The 24787-nt window shown below is 38.7% G+C and overlaps 1 protein-coding gene across 4 annotated transcripts in view; it reads left to right on the forward strand.

Moving 5' to 3' along the window:
- Nucleotides 1-12043, forward strand: part of LOC150086975 (serine/threonine-protein kinase ULK3-like) — a 322244-nt gene extending 310201 nt beyond the window's left edge. For 3 of the 4 annotated variants that reach the window (XM_090371719.1, XM_090371720.1, XM_090371717.1), the window contains one exon: nt 11933-12041. In XM_090371719.1, the coding sequence (XP_090227845.1) occupies nt 11933-11955 (23 nt within the window). In that variant the 3' untranslated portion in view covers nt 11956-12041. Of the gene's footprint in view, nt 1-11932 lie in introns of all 4 variants that reach the window. The other variant, XM_090371718.1, reaches the window with a different exon arrangement.
- Nucleotides 12044-24787: the final 12744 nt, after the last annotated feature.

Below are 24787 nucleotides of genomic sequence, written 5' to 3' on the forward strand. Positions count from 1 at the left end.
TGCTTTAAATGATGGATTTAGTGATCACAGTACAATTCTTGATATTTTATATTTTTGATGGAGTGTACTGTACTGTCCATCTTCATTTTTTAGTGCACCTTCTACTTTTTTTTTTTTTTTTTTTTTTATCCTATTTAAAAAGTGCCATAGACAGGTTAAAGATTAGGATCAAGAAGAGAACCTTGGCACCTCCGTAGCCAGGTGGGCAGGAGCAGCAGTGTGTAGCACACGCTTCTTGATCAGACGGGGTTCGAGCCCGTGACCACCAAATACGGAGAATGCGGAAAGGTCAGGGAATGACCACCACATATCCCCAGAGAAATATGGCCTTAGTTGCTAATGCTCCTAAAAACCAAACAACAACAATAAATAACAAGAGAGCCTTGTTTGCACCTTCTCTTCTGTAAGTTGCATTTTTTAGGATATGCAAGTGGTGGTGGTGGGGGGAGGGTTGTTCCAGAAACCAAAACTAGAACGCTGTAAGTATGCACAGCCTTGAAAAAAAAATTAATAATCATCTTCACTTGATTTATTTTACTTTCTTCTGGTTTCCCAACCCTCAAATAATCCACATTACCAAAACTAGCAAGCATACAACTTCATCAACTATCATAATGGTCATCTTCATTTCTTTTCTTTGCTAATTATTTTCTGATTTCCTAACTCTCAATCAGTCCATGCTATTCTTCTTCTTCTTATTATTATTATTATTATTATTATTATTATTAACCATATGGTGCAAAGAAGCCTAAGGCTTATGCTGCACCAGGCAAAAAAAAAAAAATTTCTGAATTACCCAGAGAGAGAAGTAGAAGGGAATCACCAAGAAAGAGAAGAATGATGATATCCAGCTCAGGATCCTGGGTTGCCAAGCCCATACTCACCAGATGTGAAACAACATCGGCTTCAACAACCTTAAAAGGGGGGGGGGGAAGAAAGAGTAAAGTTGTCAAGCTTCATTTCCTCCTGTCTTCTTTTTCTGTATTAGTCAATAAATTTCTTTCATCTTTCCAATTTTGTCAAGCAAATATTGCTGCTTGAATAGCATAGACTTGAACAGCCCTAAAAAGAAAGAAAAAACCAAGTGAACTTCAATAACTTTGCTTTCCTGTAGTTCCTCTGTTAATAAGTGTCTTCTGATTTTTCTTTTGAATTCCCAACCTGCCAGAACAGCATAGGTTCCATCAGTCTCAAAACAAAAAAAAAAAAAATACAGAAAGAAAAAAATGGCAGCCTGATAACTTTTTTTTTGGCTAAGGTAAAGAAAGCCAACACGAGATCAAACGCATTTCCTGGTACCGCAGCTTCTCCCTGCATTTTGGTAAACAGATGGTGCATGTTATCAGTAATGGCAGTAGAAGTCGATAATGGTGTATTGATTAGTTTTTTTTTTTTTTTTTTTTTTTATTAAAAGCAGATATGTTCATATCAGAGTGGGCTGAAGTTTACTTATGGGTAAACCTTCCAAACTGCGTCAGTCTTATGGTGTTTATCCCCCCCTCCCGCTGTTTTAACCCGATACAAAAACAACTTCTACAAATGGTGTGTGTCATTGGTAGCTTCAATAGAAGTCATTTTCCTATCAGGTTAAAACAGCAGGAAGGGGGGGATAAACACCCTAAGACTGAGGCAGTCTGGAGGGTGTATCTGTAAGTAAATTTCAGCCATGAAAGGCATTACCTCACGAACTCCAATAATCTGCTTTTAATAAATGAGAAAAAACTAATCAATACATCATTATTGATTTCTACTGTCATTATCGATAACGCACACCATCTGTTTACCGAGAATTCAGGGAGAAGCTGTAGTATAGTACTGGGAAACGCGTTTGACTGCTAAAAGTTTCCCGTGGTTTTCGTGTTGGCTTTCTTTACCTTCGCCCTTTTTTTTTTTTTCTTTCTCCTGTGTCAGTCAATACATTTCTTGCTGCTTCCCCCTTACCTTTGCCCTTTTTTCTTTCTTTCTCCTGTGTCAGTCAATACATTTCTTGCAGCTTCCCAGCCTTCAAAAATTCATTACTAGAATAGAGCAAAAAAAACCACCTACTGGATACTAAGGAAGAGTATCAAGCTCTCACCATCTATGAACAGCAACTTTTCTTGAGGAGAAGACAACTAATCAAAGCAACGTGATAACCCTCTCAACTAATTGAACCCGGGACCCTGAATGGTACTGGAACAAGGCATCCATGCTCCAAAGTTGTCACCCACCAAAGACATCAAGTGAAGAACAACTTGCCCAGGAACCACCACCGAAATGTTCCAAAACCTATTAATAAAACAACTCACGAATTAAGACAACCTACGAAAGACAAAAGGTTCGTATGTACTGGACTTGACTCTCATGGATGTGACCAATAACACAATCTCCTAGATGAAGACTGACAACGCTGCCAGCATGCTACTAGATGTCAACGGCCATTCTTGGCCACCTGGCATTCTGAACCGGGTGCCCTAACTCAGTTCATTTTAAACCCCCCTCCCCACCAGGGAAGGGGATGGGTTTGTCTCCTCTCCCTGCAATCCCCCTTTTTTTCTGGTGGGCCAGTCCCTCACTGACCTTTCTGGGGTTGCCTTCCTTATCATCCCCATACTTCTAACTGTCCCCCTCTTTTCAGTCTTCACCCCCTACTCTAACTGTACCTGTTTTTTTTTTTTTTTTTATATAGGCCCTTGCCTCTGAAATCTTTGGAAATCAGGTGGCAGGGCCTGCCAGCCAGAGTACTTATTTCTAATGTGATCCCTCTATGCTTTTCCTGCCTCCTCGGGTCAAAGTGTGAGCAATGGGGGAGTCCCACTAGGAAGGAGTCCGACACCTAAAAGGTCAGAGGAACAACACAACATGACACTACACAACATAAACATATACCTTATGAAAACTACACAATGACTAAACAGACTACACAATGTGGAGATGGGGGAACCCCTGGGGCCGTTAGACAATGAACACTTTACACTAGAATAGAGCACCTTTGGAGCTCTATTCTAGTGTAGAGCACCTTCAGGGATCTCCATAAAAGAAAATGGAACCTACTTTCATTAACTTTCCTCTCCTGTGGTTCTGTGTAAATGAGTTTCTTTTAGCTTCACAACCCCTGACTAATTCAAAGGCAAACTCTCGGAAGTTTGCCTTTAGCCAGTGGGTAGTTGATTGCTGGAGCAGGCTTTCATCTGTTGTTGTGGAAATTGATAGTGTAAATAAATTTAAGGCTGTTGAACTAGACAAACATTTCGAGTGACCGGATGGGAAGGGTTTTTTTTGGCTGATGCTGTATAAGCTTGCTTTCTTCCATCATCTGCCTCTGCTAATAATAAGGTTACTAAAACAGTATATGTTTTTAACAACGTTCACAGTGATAATCTTCATTTCTGTTCCTTTCACTTGGTTTCTGGCCCATAGTTTTCTTCTAGCTTCCACACCTTTAACCAATTCATGCTGCTGGAAAAGCATAGGATTCAACTGAGTAGATATGCTTAAAAAAAAAAAAAGTAATAAATACTCTTGTCTGGCTTAAAGATGTTACAGTACAGATGGAGTCACTGAAATAAGCATATACTCACTTTGCAACCTGCCTATGAGAAGGAGCAGCATGAATCCTTTTATACAAAATAAAGAGGATGTCCATAAAGTCCTGTTCCTATATTAAAATTTAATTATGTTTCAACCAAAAGACAGAGCAATGCGGTCTTATGCAAATTATTATGAAACTCCAAATGTTTGTGTTATTCAATACTATTCAATGCACCTCAATGTATGCACCCCTAATGGCTCTTAGAACATCAAGGCAAAATTTCACTTCTTGCCATGTACAAGTTAGCATATCAGCACTCACAGTTTTGATAGCCTCAGTTATCTTTGTGCAAAGAATTTCAATGTTATTAACGGGTGTTCCATACACAAAATCCTTGAGGTACCCCCATAGAAAGAAGCAGTGGCAGATCCAGAAAAAAATTACAGGGGGGCACCATTCTGTGCACTAGAATGTCGATCACATTAGCATCAGTGTTGCCAACTGTAGTCAGTTGAAAATAGCTGAGCCTAAAATTCTGTCAACAATGAAAAAAAAAAAAAACTTTTTTGTGGCTAAAGGGAATTTAAACAATTAGTGTATATTTTCCGAAGAATGACAGGGAGCACATGCCCCTACCCTGAATCCGCCACTGGAAAGAAATCTAAGGGTGTGATATCGGAGAGTGTAAAGGCCAGATGATTGGTCCATCACAGCCCATCCATCTACTAGGGATTGTTTCACTCAGAAAATGATGAATGGTTGCAACTCTTCCAGTTGAGGGATCACAAATTGCTGTAGCATGTTGAGATAAATGCTTCCTGTGATGCTCTTCTGACAAAAGAAAAATGAACGTATCACCCTATCATGCATGAGCCCACACCAAATGATTAACTTGGGACTATCGCAAAGGTGTTCACAAATGTGATATGGGTTTTCAGAAACCCATATCTGAACATTGTGGCAATCCGCATCCAAATACATGGAAAGTGGCTTCAAAGAAAAGCACATTCTTTAGGTATTCATTGTCTTCATCATTTGAAGCCAGCATGGAACAAGCAAATGCATAGTGCTGAGGAAGGTCATTTCATTGCAAAGCTTGGACAATTTGTACCTAGTATACTTAAAGACGTAATCTAGACGTACCTAGTATACTTAAAGACGTAATCACTTATACAGAACTTTATGAATTGTTGATTTTGGTAATTCCAGTTCACGTGAAGCACAACGCACTACAAAGCTTTTGAGGACTGCACTGGAATGCTGCTTGGACATTTTCAATGGTTTCTTGAGACACATGGATGTCCACTTTAAGGCAGCTCAATAACACTTTTTGTTGCTCGAAAATTCTGAACCCACCTCCTGATACTTGGTTTGGATATAGGATCCTTTCCATATTGATGATGATAATTTTGTTGCATGGTAATTACAGATTTTGACTCTGCAAACCACATGACACATTCAGCCTTTTCTTTTGGCATTACCATTTTTATGCATCATACTCTGTAAAAAAAAAAATAAATAAAAAAACCCTTTTGAGTTTTATAATACTTTGTAAAAACCTTTGCAGTTCCATAATAATTTGCATAAGACTGTATTGCTCTGTCATTTGGTTGTGACATAATTAAACTTAAAATAGTAACAGGACTTTAGGGACACCCTGCATGTTATTTTATTTTGTCTAAATTTCTGCATTCCTCCTTTCTAAGTCACCAAAATTTCTCTTGTTTCCTAAACTTTTTACTTCATTGATTTTGTTAACTTCTGATCTCTGTATGATATATGATACACTGAATTGTTGTAGCCGCCAGTTGTCTTGTACACTTTATGCACCCCTAATGGCTCTTAGAACATCAAGGCAAAATTTCACTTCTTGCCATGTACAAGTTAGCATATCAGCACTCACAGTTTTGATAGCCTCAGTTATCTTTGTGCAAAGAATTTCAATGTTATTAACGGGTGTTCCATACACCCGTTAATAACTGAACTGTCATGCGGCAAATTGTAACACACACCAAAATGTTGTACAACGAATTTATGTGGATCCTCCAGCATATTCTTTGCTTATTTAAAAAACTGTATGTCTCTCTCTCTCACTCACTCACTCACTCACTCACACACACACACACACACACACACACACACACACACACACACACACACACACACACACACACACACACACACACACACACACTCACCCATTGATATTTGGCCATGTCCTGCTGAAGCATCATATGTCAAACTATAAATATACTTGTAGGCCTCTGAAGAGACAGTAGTATGATTGTAAATGCAAGATGCTATAATCAACAGAGTTAGGACTTCTAGCATGGAATAATAATAAGGTGCAACACAAGCAACTCGTCTGTACGTGGCATTGAAGATCCCTAGATCAACACTTGATGATGTAATCTGCAAATGGAAGCAGGCTGGTATTGAAACCATCACGAAATGACCCATGACCCAGAAACTGCTAAAGCTGATTGAACATGACTGGAGAGCCCAGCAAAGAATCAGCAACTTGGAATGCAGGTCAGTGTCATTGCAGCACACACACAGGCCCTTGGTAAGACAGTTGTGACATGTCATCACCAGTACGCTGCACAGGATGCTGCATGATGTGGATTATCACAGTTGTGCAGCTTCTACAAGTGATTTACTCCAATTAATGCTATACGCTGTCAAGCATACTGCAAAGGCTGCCATCCTTGGACTGTAGACCAATGGAAAGCTGTGACTTGGAGTAAAAAGTTATGGTACGTGGTTGTAACTATGTGTGATGGATGCCTGAAGAAAGCTACTTACCAGACTGTATCACCCCTGACAACGAAGTTTGGTGGAGGAGGCAGCATGATGGTCTAGGGCTGTTTTTCATGCTTTGGGCTGGGACCATTGGTTGATTTGAAGAGATACACTAGTACTAGATTTCCTGAATAATAATGCATTGTGGTAGCATGTATTAGGACAATGCTCCATGTCAAACTGCTCGCATTTTGACAGGTTGGGTAACTTGGTGGTAGTCTCATAAAAAGAAAAAATAAAATAACTAAATCGCCCTGACATTGAAGTTTGGTGGAGGAAGCATGATGGTCTAGGGCTGTTTTTCATGCTTTGTCCTGGGACCATTGGTTCATTTCAAAAAATCCACTAGTACTAGACTTCCTAAATAATAATGCATTGTCTACATTGTGGTAACATGTATTAGAACATGCTCCATGTCCAACTGCTTGTATTTTGACAGGTTGGGCAACTTGGTGGTAGCTTCATAAAAAAAATAATAAAATAACTAAACAAATTGATATTCTTTATTATTTTTATTTGTTACTCAAGATATCAGTGCCTTTCAATAGCTGAATCTTTGTCTTGCTGTAAAAAAATTGGATGTAAATCCTGTTACAACTAAAATGTATAATTTACAGAAGGCTTAGAGCATTTAATGAACTTATTTTTGAAAACTTGTAGCCTGACGTTAGTATTGCATATATATTTTTGGTTGATTTGGTTTATAACATCAAATAATGTTGTAACTACACTGATGTTCAAAGAAAGTGCATTACCTAAGAATTTCACATTTCTAACCCTTTTTTGCGATGGTATGTTACATTAATGACTAGCATCACAAATAGAAATATAAACAAAAGATATTTATTAATAATTAAGGCAAAGATAAGTAATATTTGACAGGTGCTTTCAAAATATTCCAAAAGAAGCATTTGCTATCTTTATACAACAGTTTTGGTAAACATGACAATTATGGCTGAAATGTTATCAGAAGCCATTTTAAATGGAAAACAAAATGAAAAGTTCACCAGGTGCAAACTAATATTTAATTGAACCACCTCTGGCACTTGTGACAGCAGCACCCCGTCGAGGCATTGACAAGATCAATTTCTGAAGATAATCAACTGAGAGTTCATGGTTCCAAACACGAATTATGGCTTCCTGAAGTTCACGAAGGGTCTTTGGTTTCTTTCTGGTAACTGCAGATTCCACACAATGCCAAAGGTTCTCTATAGGATTCAGGTTCGGGCTGTTTCCTGGCCAGCTAAGAGTTGTAATGGACCGTTCTTCCAACCATTTTTTCACCTGTAACAAATGTAAACACATTACTGTCGAACCTCTAATGCAGAAATGAAGCTAAAGTAACTACAGAAGTGCCTACTTACACTTTTCGCCCGATGACAAGGAGCAGAGTCGTCCTGAAAGATGCAGTTACTTGGCAAGTTGAAATGGTCTCTAATGGTTGGCAGCAGTTTGCCTTCCAATATAGCCAGGTATCCATTGGCATTTACGGAATCTTTTATAGACTGCAGGTGACTTACTCCACAATACAAAATGCACCCCATATCATTTGGCTGGTAGGGAATTTCACTGTAGACACCATACAGTCTGGATGTTCACCATGTCTATGGCAAATCGTTTGTCTCCCGTCAGAGCCATGCAGGTTGAATTTCTTCTCATGCAAGAAAATAACTGACTTCCACTGCCCGGGGGTCCATTTGACATGCTCCTTACACCAAATTAATCAGGCCTTTTTCATTTTTTGTGTGAGGAGGGGCTTTTCTTAGGATGACAGGCTACAAGTCCATTTTTGAAGAGGCATCTTCTGACTGTTTGAGGAGGGGCTTTTTCTTAGGATGACTGGCTAAAAGTCCATTTTTTAAGAGGCATCTTTTGACTGTTACTGCACTTGCTACCACTCCTGTATGTTCTTCCTATTCTCTTTTCGGCTCAGATGAAGAAGCTTTACGGTATTCAAGGCATAAGCGCTTCAAAACGCGGTCCTGTTTTGGCATAGAGACTTGTTCACATCCTGTTCCTTTTTTCCTATCAGCAGAACCAGTATTTTTGAGTTTGGAAAGAAATCTACTCACTGTCGACTGATTACAAGACACTCTATAAGCACTATGATGGCATGATGGGAAGAACATCCTTCCTCACATAAAGCAACAATAGCACTCTTTTCTTTGTGGCGTCAACTGCACGTAACTCAAGCAAGAAATGCCTGCAACTCTTGAAGGGCATGTTTATGTAGCTGATGGTAACAGCTAATGCAGTATTACGTCATCACCTACGTGTGTCAATCTTATCTGATGCAATCTGTAAGAAATATTGCCATATACTTATGTTATTTGGACAACAATTACAGTTTTAAGGGGGGATGCACTTTCTTTGAACACCAGTGTATATTGCAAATTAGTAGTTTGGAAAGGAGATACAGTACTAACTTTCTAAACTACAATGAAACCTTATAAATCTGGCAGTTTTTGAAAATTTTATATATAAAAAAAAAACTGCTTCTTTGAATGGTGTTACTTGAACTGTTGTAGGTTATGACTAGGAAACTGCACAATTTCCTGAAGCAGGGTGTTTCTCAAATACCAATTGGACAAAGTTACCGAAGCCATTTCTGGAGTGCAGTTCCAGGAATGGCTTCAGTAACTTTGTTGTGCACACATTTCTTGATTTTTTTTTTTTTTTTTTTTTTTTTTATGAAAATCCGAAACACGGGAGGTATTAGAACCTATAGTACTTAGTACCGTGCTTGGGTTGGAGGTTGAGAAGACTAGAGAAGATATTTGTTGACATTAGACTTGAACTTCTGTAGACTGTAATTTTCAGGAAATACATATGAAGGAAGGAAGGTTGTTCCAAAAAATGGCAGTTGAATGAATAAATGAGGAAGGTGAAAAGTTGGTTCTGCGAGTTTGAAGTTGGACAGTAAATGGATGTTGACTGGTGGCGGGACGTGTTCGGACTGTTTTGAAAGAGAGAGCAGGAATCATAGAAGCCAATTCAGAAGAACAGTGCCCATGGAAGTATCTGTAGAAAAGGCAAGCAGCAGAAATAGTACATCTATGAGACAGCAAGTGGAGACACTCAGTTAGTTATTAATTAACCTAACTGCCCTCTTCTGAATGGAATCTAGAAGCCTGAGAGAGGTTTTTGGGGGCACCACCCCAGATGTGAGAACATTTCATGGTAGGGCAGATTTGCGATTTGTACAGAGTGAACAGCTGTTTGGAAGAAAAGTAATGCCGAGAGCGAAAGAGAAAACCAAGTTTTTTAGATGCAAACGAAGCAATATTTGTAATGTGCTTGTGCCAAGAGATATTAGATAGAAGTCGGTAATCCCCAAAACAGATATATCATTTTGCCTAGAAATTGGAGTGTCACCATAGATAGCATAGGTGCAGAAGAATCCTTTTGTGAGATATAAGCTTCCCAATTATAGTGTCTCATCCATATAGTTTGAATGACAGTAGCTATACAGATGTGATTAGGAGCAACCAACTAATCATGCCTTGATATAAGTTGTTTGACATTGGGAAACTAATGTCCCATGATCATAATGTAAATTAAAATTGCCATTACTGGCTTTTTTTTTTTTTTTTTTTTTTTTAACAAAATCAGATTATTGTAGACACTTTAAAGCAGATTTATGTTTAAATATAAGAGGTGTGGCAAAAAAGTTCCCAGAGGTGCAATAAAAAAGAGCACAAAAATGGTTTTATTTTTATTCAAAGTAATCACCACCTGATTGAATGCATGTATTACACCATTCCAAAAAAGATGTCAGTTTAGTGGTTACATTTCTCGTTATGTCCTCAACATCCTGAAATCTCTTTACTTTGAGGATAGTTTTCACCTTTTGAAAGAAGAAAAAGTCTGCTGGTACATTTGGAGAGTAGAATGGATGGTTGATCTGTAGAGTGCCATGTTTCATCGGAAACATGTTCAAAACAAGTGTGGAATTGGTGGGGTAATTGTCAGGCAACAAGAACCAGATGCCTTTCTCTCAAAATTGTGGCCTCACCTGGGACATCTGCTTCAATAGTCTCTGAAGCACCTGTATTTGGAACATAGCATTGAGTCTCTCCCCTTCAGGTAAAAATTCCTTGTGAATTACACCAGTTGTTGAGAAACATGTTCAGCATTGTCTTTTCCTGAATTTCATTTACTGAATTTCTGTAAATGAAACTTTTTGTGTTTTGGTGATCCTTTGTTTCTGGGTCATACTGAAACTCCCAACACACATCTCCAGTGACATACAGTTGAGGAAATTAAGAATTATTTGACAAGTCTGGTTGAAGTCTTCACATGATGATGCTCTTCATTGCTTCCACTCATCCATGAAACTATGTGGCACAAATTTTGTACAGGCCTTTTTCCTTAAATCTTCATAGAGTTTGATGAATCATCAACAACTCATCAGCCATCATTACAAAGGCCAAACAGTGATCTCTTGCCACAAATTTTCGAACTCTTTTCTCATTTTGCGAGGTTGATGGATGTCCACTTCTTGGGTTTTTGTGAACACTCTTGCCCATCTTTGAACTGCTTATACAATTCAAACACACTGGTACAATTAATTTTTCATCACCGTAAACAGTTTTTGACATTTCATGTGTTTCTGTTTCAGATTTTCCTAGTTTAAAGCGAAATTTGCTATTCATTCGTTGCTCCATTGCAAAATTGTGACATGGAACTTTAATGTTACTAACAAAATTGGTTGTTTCCTGCAACCTGTCAGCCTATTGGGCTAACAGGTCTCTCTATCACCATCTATGAGGAAATTTGAATTACAACATGCCATTTACATTTATTTTCAAACTCAATGAACATGACTGCAACAGCACCAGTCCAGGAAGTTTATTGTGGCAATAGCACTGCTACTTGTATATTTTGCCGATCGGGCTAGCCAGGTGGGTAAAGTGCCTGCCTGGCAACCCAAAGGTCGCGGGTTCAAATCCTGCCTCAGGCTTGGATCAGAGTAGCGCAAAAACCTTGGGAGGTGCATTATGGCCACAGAAGCCGATGCGCCAACAACTAACAAAAAAAAATGAGAAAAAAAAAATGAAAATGCTACTTGTATACATGCCATGTCATGTATACCAGTAGCAGTGCTTTATGTTCTTTATCAGTAAATAAGCAGAGCAATACTCATTACAGCTAGAATACAAGTGCTCCGTAGCAGCTTGTAAGGATTAGACACAATGTTTATTCTTACAAGCCTGTAAGAATAGAATATGGCTTGTTCATTGATATATTTTTTTTTTTATTTGTTGCTTGGAATACTTGCTTTTCTTCTCCATTGATGATTCATCCACTTTACAACTAGCTCTATATTATGTTTCAGAAATCTTTCAAGGGTCTTTGTTGTCATATATGTGAGGTTTTGCTGTATTATTAGCAGAGTGGATTAAAATATATTCATATGAAATGCATTCTATCTGAAATACATAAGATGACACACAAACTTATTTATCAGCTTTCTTAGTATACTTCTTTCGTTAACAACTTTATTTGTAGCATTCTTATATTTATAAGGGAATTTAATTGTTCCTTTTATTAAATATGCACTAAAACAAAGGAAATAAAATAACTGAGTAACATTTATTGTTAATACTTTTCTTCCAGCAGCTGGTTGTAATATCCAGTAGCCCACAGATATCTCTATCTTGAGAAGTGAAGATGTAATTTATTGAGATGTAAAATAAATATGTATATTTAATGCATTATAATTTCCATATACTCCTTTTATTGATTTTATGAAATTTATAAGCCATTAATAAAATTATGCTGTCATCCTTTGCATAATTTATCACCTTAACTAATAAATATAATATTAAAATTGTTTTTCCTAATACAAAAAATAATAGACAATTAGAATCAAGCAATACAACTTACATAGTTTATTTTTATTATTGACACAAAGATATGTTGTATAATTTTCTGCAGGATATATACACCTTTATTCACTGTATTGCCAAAAGTGTCTTGGCACCCCAAGTATTTGGATAAAAGTGAACCATATTTGCCATCCATGTATCAAAAATAGGTATAGAACTTTCACTCTAGCAATAATAATAAGCAGATCAACAAAATACAGTAAATGGGTTAAGATTTTCAGCTGGCAACTTCTAACAGGATGTAATCATAGAGTGCTATTACAGCAAAACATGACCCCTAGATTAGTGGCGGTTGATGTAATCACAAAATGATCTTGGTAATACAACAGCTGGGAAACATTCAGATAGATCACAGAAACTAAAGGAATGAGATGAGAGGAGAAAATTAGTGTGCAGATCTTATCAGTCGTTGAATACTACTAATCATAAGGCTCAAGTAGGCCACAGGAACTGATATTAGTAAATGGACAATATATAATGGAGCTGTAAAGTAGTGGTAAATCATGCTTAATCCATTCAAAGCCTTAAACACCTCAATCAGATCACCTTGCATTCTCCAGATTCTGCAATTTGTAGAAATAAAGCCTTTCTTGTTAAGAGCACCCTTTTGTTCCCCTCACCAATCTCATTGCTCTTCTCTGTACCAATTCCATCAGCAGCTCTATATCCTTTCTAAAATGAGGCCATCATACCTGTATGCAGTACTCAAAGTGTGGCCTGACCGCTGCCTTATACAGTGGGATAATCACCACTTTATCCTGCTACCAAATTTCCTATATATCATTGACAAAAATCCATGCAGAACCCACAGAAACCTCAAACTGATCGAAAATCATACAGTTCAATAGCTCGGCTTCCACTAGTAGGCAAAATATATGAAAGACTAATTTACAATAGGATATCTGTGTATTATATAGAAGCAGGCTTTTGCTCAAATAATCAGTATAGTTTTAAGCAGGGCAACTCTATGGAGGATGCCATAACAACCTACTGACAACAGTAAAAAATAGAGGAAAAGTACGTGTTGGCAATTTCTATAGATTTTGCTGGGGCATTTGATGCACTCTGGTGGCATAGTATCCTTAGGAGACTCTTCCAGACAGATGTCTCACAAAACCTCTATAAGGTAATAAACAGCTAACTTAACAAAAGAAGTGTCTCAGTGCGTGGAATTGACACACCCTGTAAACAAAGGTTGCCTTCAGAGCTCAATCCTTGGCCCTTTCTTCTGGACAATTATTCTAGATGAATTTCTGGCCTTGGATCTGGGCCCAGAGAAAAGACTATACTTTGTGGACAATTTCATTCTCCTTGTAAAAGGAAACAGAAGATTAATTGTAGAGCATAGATCAAATGCCACTCTGATGAAACTGCAGGAGCGGGCACAAATGCACATGCTCAGGATATCACCTGAAAAAACTAAATCCATACTTTTGAAAGGAAACCAAATGAGATCCCCTTAAATTAAAATTAATGGAAAACCGTAAAAATAGTATCAGAACTAAAAACCTGGGGGTCATTTTTGATTCAAAATTAACTTTTTATCCCCATTTGGCATACTTGGCAAAAAAATGAGAAACTACGCAAGTATTACTGCTAAGATAAGTCAGGCTAACTGGGGGCTCAAAAGAAGGACCCTGGATCATATACTGAGCAGTATTTTTGCCTGTCATCACCTTTGGAGCAGGTGCGGGGTTTACCCGCACAACCATAGTCAGAAACAGGAACAAATTAGAGACAATTCGGAGAACAATACTTCTCACTATCACCAGAGTATGTTGCACTGTGAGCATACCAGCACTGCACAGGTACTGGCTAGTGCTCTCCCACTTAACTTAGAAGTAGCCAAAAAAACCTTATATTACAGACTTAAAAAGGTCATATCCACAGAATTTCTGGGGATAGCCCTTGATACAGCCAACACCATCATGGTTGAAAGGAAAAGAATATCCACAAAGAAGTGCATCCAGTTGATATTAGCATTAGCATTAGTAGAGGCATATGATGCAAGAAAGCAAGCTTATTCAGCATCAGCCAAAAAAAAAAAAAAAAAAAACAACCACTACTCCCATTTCACCCCTCAATTCGTTCGAAATACCTGTCCAGCTGAGCCTTAAATTTGTTTAGGCTATCAACTTCAACAACAAGCGATGGAAGTCTATTCCACAAACCAACTGCCCGCTGGCTAAAGGCGAATTTCCGCACATCTATCCGACATCCGTCCTTCCTCAATTTGAATTTATGCCCTCTCAGGTGATTATTCTGAGCAAGAGGAAGAATTCCATCGGCATTGAGCATGCTCAAGCCATTCAAAGCCTTGTACACCTCTATCAGATCACCTCGGCGATGCCTAGTCTCCAGGCTCTGTAATTTGCAAAACTTAAGCCTTTCTTCGTAAGAGCAACCCTTTGTTCCATTCACTAATCTTGTTGCCCTTCTCTGTACTCGTTCCAGCAGCTCTACATCCTTCTTGAAATGAGGCCTCCAGACCTGTATACAGTACTCAAGGTGTGGCCTGACCAATGCCTTATACAAGGGAATAATCACATCCCTGTCCCTGCTAGAAAAATTCCTGTATATCATTGACAAGACACCATGAGCTACTCTTGCAGCTCGTCTGCACTGCTCAGAGAACTTCATATCTGCCTGCACAATTACCCCCAGGTCCTTTTCATTCTCTACCACTGTCAGCGTAGTACCACAGAGTTGATACGTTGATCTGGGGTTACTGTTTCCCATATGTAGTACTTTACATTTGTCAATGTTAAACTTCATTTGCCACCTCTCAGCCCATCTGCTCAACCTTTCCAGATCCTGTTGCAGCAGCATAGTATCAGTAGTGTCCTTAACAACCCTGCCAACCTTTGTATCGTCTGCAAACTTGGACATTAAGCCTGATACACCATCATCAATATCATTTATAAATACAGAAAACAACAATGGACCCAACACTGAACCCTGAGGAACTGCACTAATAACATTAGTCCACGTCCACGTTGAGCAGTGTCCATTGATTACCACTCTGTCTTCGGCCACTCAACCATTCCTTTATCCATAGCAGCAATTTGCCTCGAATGCCACACTTCTCCAATTTGTGCAGCAGTCTTCCATGCGCAACAGTATCAAAAGCCTTTCTAAGATCCAAATATATAATATCAAAGTTATTCCCTGCATCCAGTTCTTTTGTGACTACATCATAGTATCCAATCAAATTGGTCAGACAAGACCTGCCCTTAACAAACCCATGCTGTGTCTGAGCTATAACTGAATTCTTGTCCAGATGATCCTGCAGTGCTTCTTTAACCAGTGCCTCCATTAATTTTCCCGGAACCGAAGTTAAACTAACAGGTCTATAATTACTTGTGTCAGCCTTTGATCCTCCTTTGTGAATTGGGGTTACATTTGCACATCTCCAGTCCATGGGTACCTCCCCTGAGTCCAAAGAAGCTCTCATAATTATGGCTAGGGGTTTGCTTACTTCCTTTGCTGCCTCCTTTAATATAACTGGATAGATCCCATCCACCCCGGGTGCCTTTTTTATGTTTATCCTCAACAATTTCTCCTCCACTTTCCTCTCAGTTATTAGAAAATCATCTAGCTCACTGCCAATGTTTACTTCACCTACGACATTCCCCTTCCTGAATAACTCCTCATGTGTGAATGTAGATGCAAAATACTCGTTTAGATTGTTAGCCACCTGAGCTGGATCCTCAACTGTTGAACCATCAACATCCAGTGGACCAATCTGATTCATCCCTTTCCTTCTTGAGTTTAAATAGGTAAAGAACTCTTTTCTGTTTTTCTTTGCATCCTTTGCCAAGGATTTCTCATAATCTGCCTTTGCCTGCCTAATCTCCTTTGTGACTTGGTTACAGACCAACTTATATCTATCATAGGCTTCCACGTCACCCATTAATTTGTATGTATCCCATGCATTTTTCTTCTCTGCCATATGTCTCATTAGTTCATCTGACAACCATTTAGGCCTGAACCTTGAACAATATTTCTTGGTTGGTATGTAAAGCCTGGTAGCTTCCAAGATTAGTTCCTTGAATGCTTCCCATTTTGAATTTGCTGTTGGTAACATCATCAGTTGGTCCCACTGTATAGAATTTAAATACTGTCTCAGACCAGCATAGTCTCCTTTACGAAAGCAAAAACCCTTCCCTTTACCTCTGATGGTAGTTACCTCCTTGAGTAAATCCCACTTCAGCACACTGTGATCACTGCCACCCAGTGGTTCATTTATCTGCAGATTCCTAATGCATGAAGAATCACTACTGATAATCAGATCAAGAGTATTACTCCCTCTAGTTGCCTCCCGAACATGCTGGTGTAGAAAACAATCATCCAATAAATCCACAAAAGCCTTGCTAGTGTGTGAGTGACCAACCCACAAATTCCAGTCAATATCTGGGAAATTAAAATCCCCCATTATAAGACTCTCTGATTTACTGGCCCACTCTATTTCCCTGTACAGTATCTTATTATACTCATCAGAGTCATTAGGCCTATAGCACACTCCTACTCTCAATTTTGATTTACCTATGCTTATGTCACACCAAACTGACTCAACACTGCACTGTCCAGCGATGTCAACTGGCTTCACTTCCTTGGATTTTATGTGTTTTTTAACTAATAGCATAACCCCTCCTCCCTTCCTATCCTGTCTATCCTTTCTGTAGACGTTGTACTCCCCAAATTCCAGTTCTGCATTCCTTATATCTGTGTGACACCACGTCTCTGATATCCCAACAATATCTGCCTTTGATGTTTTGAGTAATACCTCAAATTCATCAAATTTATTTACTAAACTCCTAGCATTAGTGTACACGCAAGTATACATGCACCTGTTTCTATTCTTAGCTACCCTAACACAACCCATGTGTTTACTTGTACCGCAATGACTTCCAGCAGTCTCTGAAATATCCTGCATCTTGTTTTTCAGGCTTCTGCTCATTCCAATAGAAGCAGTGCAAGAATCTCTTTCACCTCTGCCCGTGGCTACTGTTAATCCATTAGTCTTTGTCTCCCCCCAAGCTAGCAGTTTTCCGACCCACCTAACACTGCCTCGATAGCATCAGCAAATATTCTTGCACCCTTTCTATTTAAGTGTATCCCATCCCTGTAGAAGCAATCTCTCCTGTTAACAAGTACAGTCCAGGCTGAAAAAAATTCTACCCCTTCAGCCTTGCACAATCTTTCCAGGGCCGAATTGATCGACAAGGCTCTCATCATATACTCCCTCCTATCGTGTCTGGGCAGAATTGCAGACACTTTCAAATTCAACCCTACTTCACGGCTTTTTTTCAACAGTGACCTGTACTTGTTAAGTAATTCCGCTGGTCTCCTACTCTTAATATCATTAGTGCCAACATGTACAACTATATCACCTTTTGTGCCCTTAAAAGATGATATCTGCTCTACAACGTCATCAACCTTTGCCCCTGGCAGACATACCCTGGTCCTGTTCCACCTATCCTTTTTACAAAGCATGTTCCCCGTTTCCCTGACAATTGAGTCACCAACAACTACTAGTTCCTGTTGGACCAGCGCATTCTGCCTTGGGGGCTGCCTCTGTGTTGCAAGATGACCAAGTCCAAGCTCTGGTGTTGATGTGGGCAGCTGAGAGCTTGATGGGCCCCTCAATTTATTTCCTTCGAGGGCATCCACCCTGTCCTTCAAGGTCTCATATAGGCCCATAACAACGCCGAGTTGTCGCCTAATTTCCTTGCACTCCTTGCATCGTGCACACACAAAGACATCCCCCATGGCAGTATCATGTCCCGTACCCGATTGCTCCGCAAACATCAAGCAAACAGTGCATCTTAAAAGGCCGTGATTCAGGGGGCAACCGCCCCCCTCAGTTCTCCCCTGAGTCACAGCACTCCCATTAGCTTGAGCCTTTTGCTTTGCTGCTCTGGTCAGAGTCATGATTTCGATTTAAATGTCAATAAAATTACAATTTCAGAACAAAATTAAAACCTTAAACTTGTATCTTAACACAGTTATAACGCTATATTTATTTTTCGGTATCGAGTGTTATCTACGAGTTCCCTTTATATAACTTCCGTATCAAGTATGTATTAATTATTTGCTACGTTTGTACTCTAAGTCGTTATATATATATAGTTAAAAGTACAATTTAATTGACAATGAAGTTTAACAAGATTAATAGATGTACTGATTAATTGACAATATTATATTATGCACTGATTAATTGACAATATTATATTATGCACTATACTATACAAAGCTAATGCTATCGAATTCCGGATATGCTGTATCGCGCTTCAGTAACGAGTGTTATCTACGAAATCCCTTTATATAACTTCCGTATCAAGTTATGTATTAATTATTTATTTTTACTAATTATTTATGTTCCGTAACCTAAGTGGTTATATGTATAGTTAAAATTACAATTTAATTGCCAATGAAGTTCGACAAGATTAATAGATTTTACTGATTAATTTTCACGTAGCAATGGCGGCCGTTTATGAACGGTAAACACGTGGATTTGATACCCTTTCCGATACTAAGTAATACCTACAAAATCTCTATCTAAGTTATTTTAACTTTAAGTACCGTAAATAGGAATATAAAGCTACTCTAGAAATAAGTTAATATGTCAATTTAAACTAATAAAGCAGAAAATAAATCAGAAAAAACTTCTCTATTCCAAGAGCGGCAGAAAGGCACGTCCGCACAGGAAATCCTCGACCTCAGATGAACAGTGCACTGTTGAGTTGGTTTGGTGTGACATAAGCACTGCAAAAACGAAAATAAGAGTAGGAGTGTGTTACAGGGCTAATAACTCAAATGAGTACAATGAACAATTGTACAGAGAAATAGAGTGGGCTAGTAAATCAGAATGTCTTATGATGGGGGATTTTAACTTCCCAGATATACACTGGAACTTATCGGTTGGTCACTCACACACTAGTAAGACTTTTGTGGATTTATTGGATGATTGTTTTCTGCAGCAGCATGTTCGAGAGGCACAACCAGAGAGAGTAATACTCTTGATCTGGTTATCAGCAGTGATAATTCATGTATTAAGAATTTGCAAATAAAGGAACCATTAGGTGGCAGTGATCACAGTGTACTGATGTGGGATTTACTTAAATATATAATTACCATCAGGAGTAAAGAAAAGGGTTTTTGCTTCTGTAATGGTGACTACAGTGATCTCAGACAGTTTTTAAATTCTGTACAGTGGGACCAACTCATGATGTTAACAACAGTAAATTCTAAGTGGGAAGCATTCAAGGAATTAATAGTGGAAGCTACTAACCGTTTCATACCTATTAAGAAATATTAGGCCTAAATGGTTGTCAAATGAACTAATGAAACTCGTGGCAGAGAAGAAAAATGTATGGGATTCATATAAAGTATCAGGCGACAAAGAAGTTTATGATATATATAAGCTAGTCTGTAATCAAGTCACAAAGGAGGTTAGGCAGGCGAATTAAGAGAAATATTTGGCAAGGGATGCTAAGAAAAACAGCAAGGATTTCTTTATTTATATAAACTCTTAAAAGAAAGGGGATGAATCTGATTGATCCACTTGATATTGATGGTTCAACTGTTGATGATCCTGCTCAGATAGCAAACAAACTAAATGAGTATTTTGCATCTACATTCACACATGAGGAGTTATTAAGGTTTGAAAATGCCACAAGGTTATCAAATTGTAACAGGGTGCGTAATGATTTTGTAATAACTGAGAACAAAGTGGAGGAGAAATTGTTGAAGTTAAACATAAAAAAGGCACCTGGGGTGGATGGGATCTATCCAGTTATATTAAAGGAGGCAGCAAAGGAAGTAAGCAAACCCTTAGCCGTAATTATGAGAGCATTCTTGCACTCGTGGGATATCCCCACGGACTGGAGATGTACAAATGTGTCCCCAATTCACAAGGGGGGATCGAAGAGTGACACAAGTAATTATAGACCAGTTAGTTTAACTTCTGTTCAGGGTAAAATAATGGAGTCACTGGTTAAAGATGCATTGCTGGATCGTCTAGACAAGACAGCAGCAATAATTCAGACACAGCATGTGTTTGTTAAGGGAAAAGTCTTGTCTGACAAATTTGATAGGATATTATGGTTACAAAGGAACTGGATGCAAAAAATAATTTTGATATCATATTGGATTTCAGGAAAGCTTTTGGCACTGTTGCGCAAATTGGAGCAGAATGGTATTAAGGATAATTTGCTACAATGGATAAAAGGATGGTTCAGTGGGAGAAGACAGAGGGTGGTAATTAATGGGTGCTGCTCTTTGTGGTCTAATGGTATTAGTGGAGTCCCACAGGGTTCGGTATTGGGTCCACTCTTGTTTTGTATATTTATCAATGATACTGATGAAGCTATATCAGGCTTAGTATCGAAGTTTGCAGATGATACAAAGGTTGGCAGAGTTGTTAATGACAGTAATGGCAGTGTGTTACTGCAATAGGATCTAGAAAATTTGGGCAGATGGGCTGAGAAGTGGCAACTGAAGTTTAACATTGAAAAATGCAAAGTACTGCATATGGGTAGAAGTAATCCCATAGAAACGTACCAACTGTGTGGTACTACACTTAAGGTGACCTGGGAGTAATTGTGCAGTCAGATATGAAGTTTTATGAGCAATGCAGACAGGCTGCCAGGGCAGGTCATGGGGTGTTGTCAATGATATACAGGAATTTTGCTAGCAGAGAAAAGGTGATTGTCCCTCTGTATAAGGCAATGGTCAGGCCACACCTTGAGTACTGTTTGCAGGTCTGGAGACCTCATTTTAGGAAGGATGTAGATTTGCTTGAGTGTGTACAGAGAAGGGCAACAAGATTGGTGAGGGGAATGAAGGGATCCTCTTAAACCAGGAGAGGCTTAAGTTCTGCAAATTGAAGCAGCTGGAGACTAGGCACCTGCAAGGCGATCTGATTGAGGTGTATAAGGCCTTGGATGGGTTGAATTATGATGGGATTCTTCCACTTGTTCAGATTACGAACCTAAGTGGGCATAAATTGAAATAAAGGAAGGACAAGTGTAGAATAGATGTGCAGAAATTTGCCATTAGCCAGCGGGTGGGTAATTGCTGGAACAAACTTCCATCTGTTGTGGAAGTTGATAGGTTAAATAAATTTAAGGAGGAACTGGACAAACATTTAGAGGGGATTGTTTTGTATTTTTTTTTTTTTTTTTTTGGCTGATGCTGCATAAGCTCATACACTTGCATCACATGCCACTACTACTACTGCTCCATGACTTGTGGAGCAAACATATTGGGAGGAAGAAACCAGAAGTCTGGTTATCAGAAGGTTTCTCCCACAGGTGGCAACGGTTAGTCGAAAGACACCAAAGTGGTATGCCCCTGGACTCTTTACTACCTTTATATTGAAAGTTCAAGTCTCCCTAGAGGCAAAATTAACTTCCTTAGGGCTAACTGATGACCCAAAATGTACCTGTGGTGAGAGTGAAGACTGGGCACACATTCTACATGAAGTATAATTTACGATATTCCAAGAACTCAGGTAATAGCAGAGATTGGCCCCCTTACCAGGAAGAACATCTATTCATAATGGAAGAAGAAAATTATAAAGCATTTGAAATGCGTAGATCTATCCAAAGAAGGGCAATTCAGCCCCAGAGCAGTTAAACAGTTATCAATAGCCAAAAATGCCCACATCTCCCACTATGTCCAGATGATGACTGAAAAACACTGTCAGGATAGCTGTATTCAGTGCCCTGACAGTAACCTGATAAGATTAAACCTAACCGACCAGGGTACACACACACAGGACTACCCTGCATTGGGGGGGGGGAGAGAAGTATGAGCAGTGAGGGAAGAAGCTAGGCTGAAAAATATCAGTAAGCTAGTAGCAAGGGAATGCAATGTAGATTGAATGAAAGAGTATGAAAGGCTGAGTGGCTGATGGAGTGATATAGACTGAATGATTGAGTGAAAAAGGCTTTATGGTAAAAGGGAATGTTAGTTTTGGTGAAAGAGAGTAACCCAGTATAAGAGAAAGTGAATGGGCATTATCATTAATAGAAATGAGTGAAGGTAATAGGCCAAATGGATAGATATTTAAAACAACTTCCATTAGTTAATATATACTAACAAAAAAATTACACTAATATTAATAACATAAGCTTACAGACTAGCTTATACAGGGTGATTCACTACCAGTGCGACAAACTTGCAGGTGTAGGGGCCACAAAGACGAATCGGAATCACATAGCATTGCAGGGTCCGAAATGCCTTCGTCATGCGGTAGAGGACGTTGAACAGGAGGTCACGTGAACAGCGTGACCGCTGGAAGTCAGCATTTGCGAACCATTTCTGTTGAAGAAACCAAGTAGCAAAAGTCCTCCGGAGTGGATAATCCACAGGCTACAATGATTGGAAACGTTGCAGATGGTATGAACTCATTTGGTTTGTTGACAGTATCCTTCATACAGTGGATTGGGAATACCAATCGTTGGCCTATCGCTCGAGTACTCGTACTGCCATCTGCAAGATGTAGGACATTCTCCTCATTGTCTGGCGTCCTCGTCGTTCGCTCTCGATTCATGGTACCTCTCGTGAAACAACCAGTCTCACGTAACCTTCTGTGCACACGTGTGAAAATCATATGATGAGGAGCAAGCCCATCCGGGAAACGTTCCTGGTACAAGCGAAGAGCGGCGTGCCTGTCACAGTCTGCAGCTCCATATGTGAGGTGCATGTCGGCCAGTTCAACGTTTGAATACTCGTCCATCCTACTGCCTCGGGAACTGGTTCGCAAATGCTGACTTCCAGCGGGATCAATGTTCATGTGACCTCCCGTTCAACGTCCTCTACATGACGAAGGCAATTCTGACCCTGCAATACTATGTGATTCCGATTCGTCTTTGTGCCGCCTATACCTCCTGCAAGTTTGTTGCACTGGTAGTGAATCACCCTGTATATGCTAGTCTGTAATCAAGTCACAAAGGAGATTAGGCAGGATAAGGCAGATTATGAGAAATCTTTGGCAGAGGGTGCAAGGAAAAACAGCTAAAAGTTCTTTACTTATGTAAACTCTAGAAGGAAAGGGATTGATCCACTTCATATAGATGGTGCGACTATTCATGATCATGCTCAGGTAGTTGACAAACTGAATGAGTATTTTGCTTCTACATTCACACATGAGGAGATATACAAATAGGGGAATGCCAGAAGTTTATCAAACTCTAACAGGGAGCTAAGTGATTTTGTAATAATGGAGAGCAAAGTGGAAATTATTGAAGTTAAACATAAGGAAAGGTACCTGGGATGGATGGGATCTATCCAGTTATATTAAAGGAGGCAGCAAAGGAAGTAATCAAAACCTTAGTCATAATTATGAGAGCTTCCTTGTACTCAGGGGATAACTATATACATCCTTCCACTGCAGCGATTTTTATTCTTATGGTGCCCTGGATTTGATTTTGATTTTTAAACTTTAAAATCAAAATGAAATCCAGGGCACCATAAGGATAAAAATTGTTGTGGAGGAAGGATGTAAATATATATGCATAGTTCCTGCTGGGCATAAGTTGGCTGTTATACTGTAGAAATGTTATACCAGTCATTGCCCAGAGGACAGCATTACTTATTTAGCATTAGTATTTAGTGTTTTATTAAAATATGACCCTAAAATATGGCCACTAATCCTAAAGAACTATTACAAATTTAATTCTTAATACCAGCAAACAGTGAACCCTTAGACCTAAATAAATAAAATCTTATCTTCCTTCACGGATTATGCGATCTGCCTGTTCTGATCTCAGAGGTCTGCCTATCTTTTCTTCAGTCTTCCTCTGTCTCTTTTTCCTTTTGCTCTATATGTGTAAGCTAATTTAGGGAATCTATTATCTTCCATTCTTTCTACATGTTCTTTCCATCTTTGTCTATATTCTATAATTTTTTCATTAATTGAATAAATCTTTAATTCCTTTCTAATATTTACTTTTGGTATTTTATCTAATTTTGTACTTCCTTTAACGTATCTTTAAAATTTCATTTCTGCAGCTTGTATTCTATTAATGTCTCTTTGTTTCGGTATCCATGTTTCAGAATCATAAAGAAGTGTTGGTATTGCCATTACTTTGTAAAATTTCGATTGTGTTTCTTTCCTTGTTTTCTTAGCCAGAGTTCTTTTTATTGTTCCACATATATTTTGAAATTTTGCCAATTTCTGGTTCATATCTTCTTCAACATCATATGTTATATCACATCCTAGATATTTAAAATGTTTTACTTGTTCTAATATTTTATTGTCTATAACTATTTTTGTTCTCACCGTACCTGACGTAGCCCAGTGGTCAGGAGCGAGAGTGCATAGCACGTGTTCCTTGAGTGGACCGGGGTTCAAGCCCATGACTACTAAATACGATAAATATTTGTATTGATGATTTATTGTGAACTCTACTGACTTGGTTGTCGTGCTGGAATATAAACAGAAAAATTTTAATTTAATTTTTCTCCTTAAAAGCCATTGTTCTAGTTTTCAACTTTATATTCTTCTGTTATTTGGTTTAATTTAAATACTGCTCTTAGTAAATTATCTTCACTACTTGAATAATTACTTGAT

The sequence above is a fragment of the Mastigoproctus giganteus genome, chromosome 4, assembly GCF_048544385.1.
Source record: "Mastigoproctus giganteus isolate SK-2022 chromosome 4, ASM4854438v1, whole genome shotgun sequence".
Classification (NCBI taxonomy): Eukaryota; Metazoa; Arthropoda; class Arachnida; order Uropygi; family Thelyphonidae; genus Mastigoproctus; species Mastigoproctus giganteus.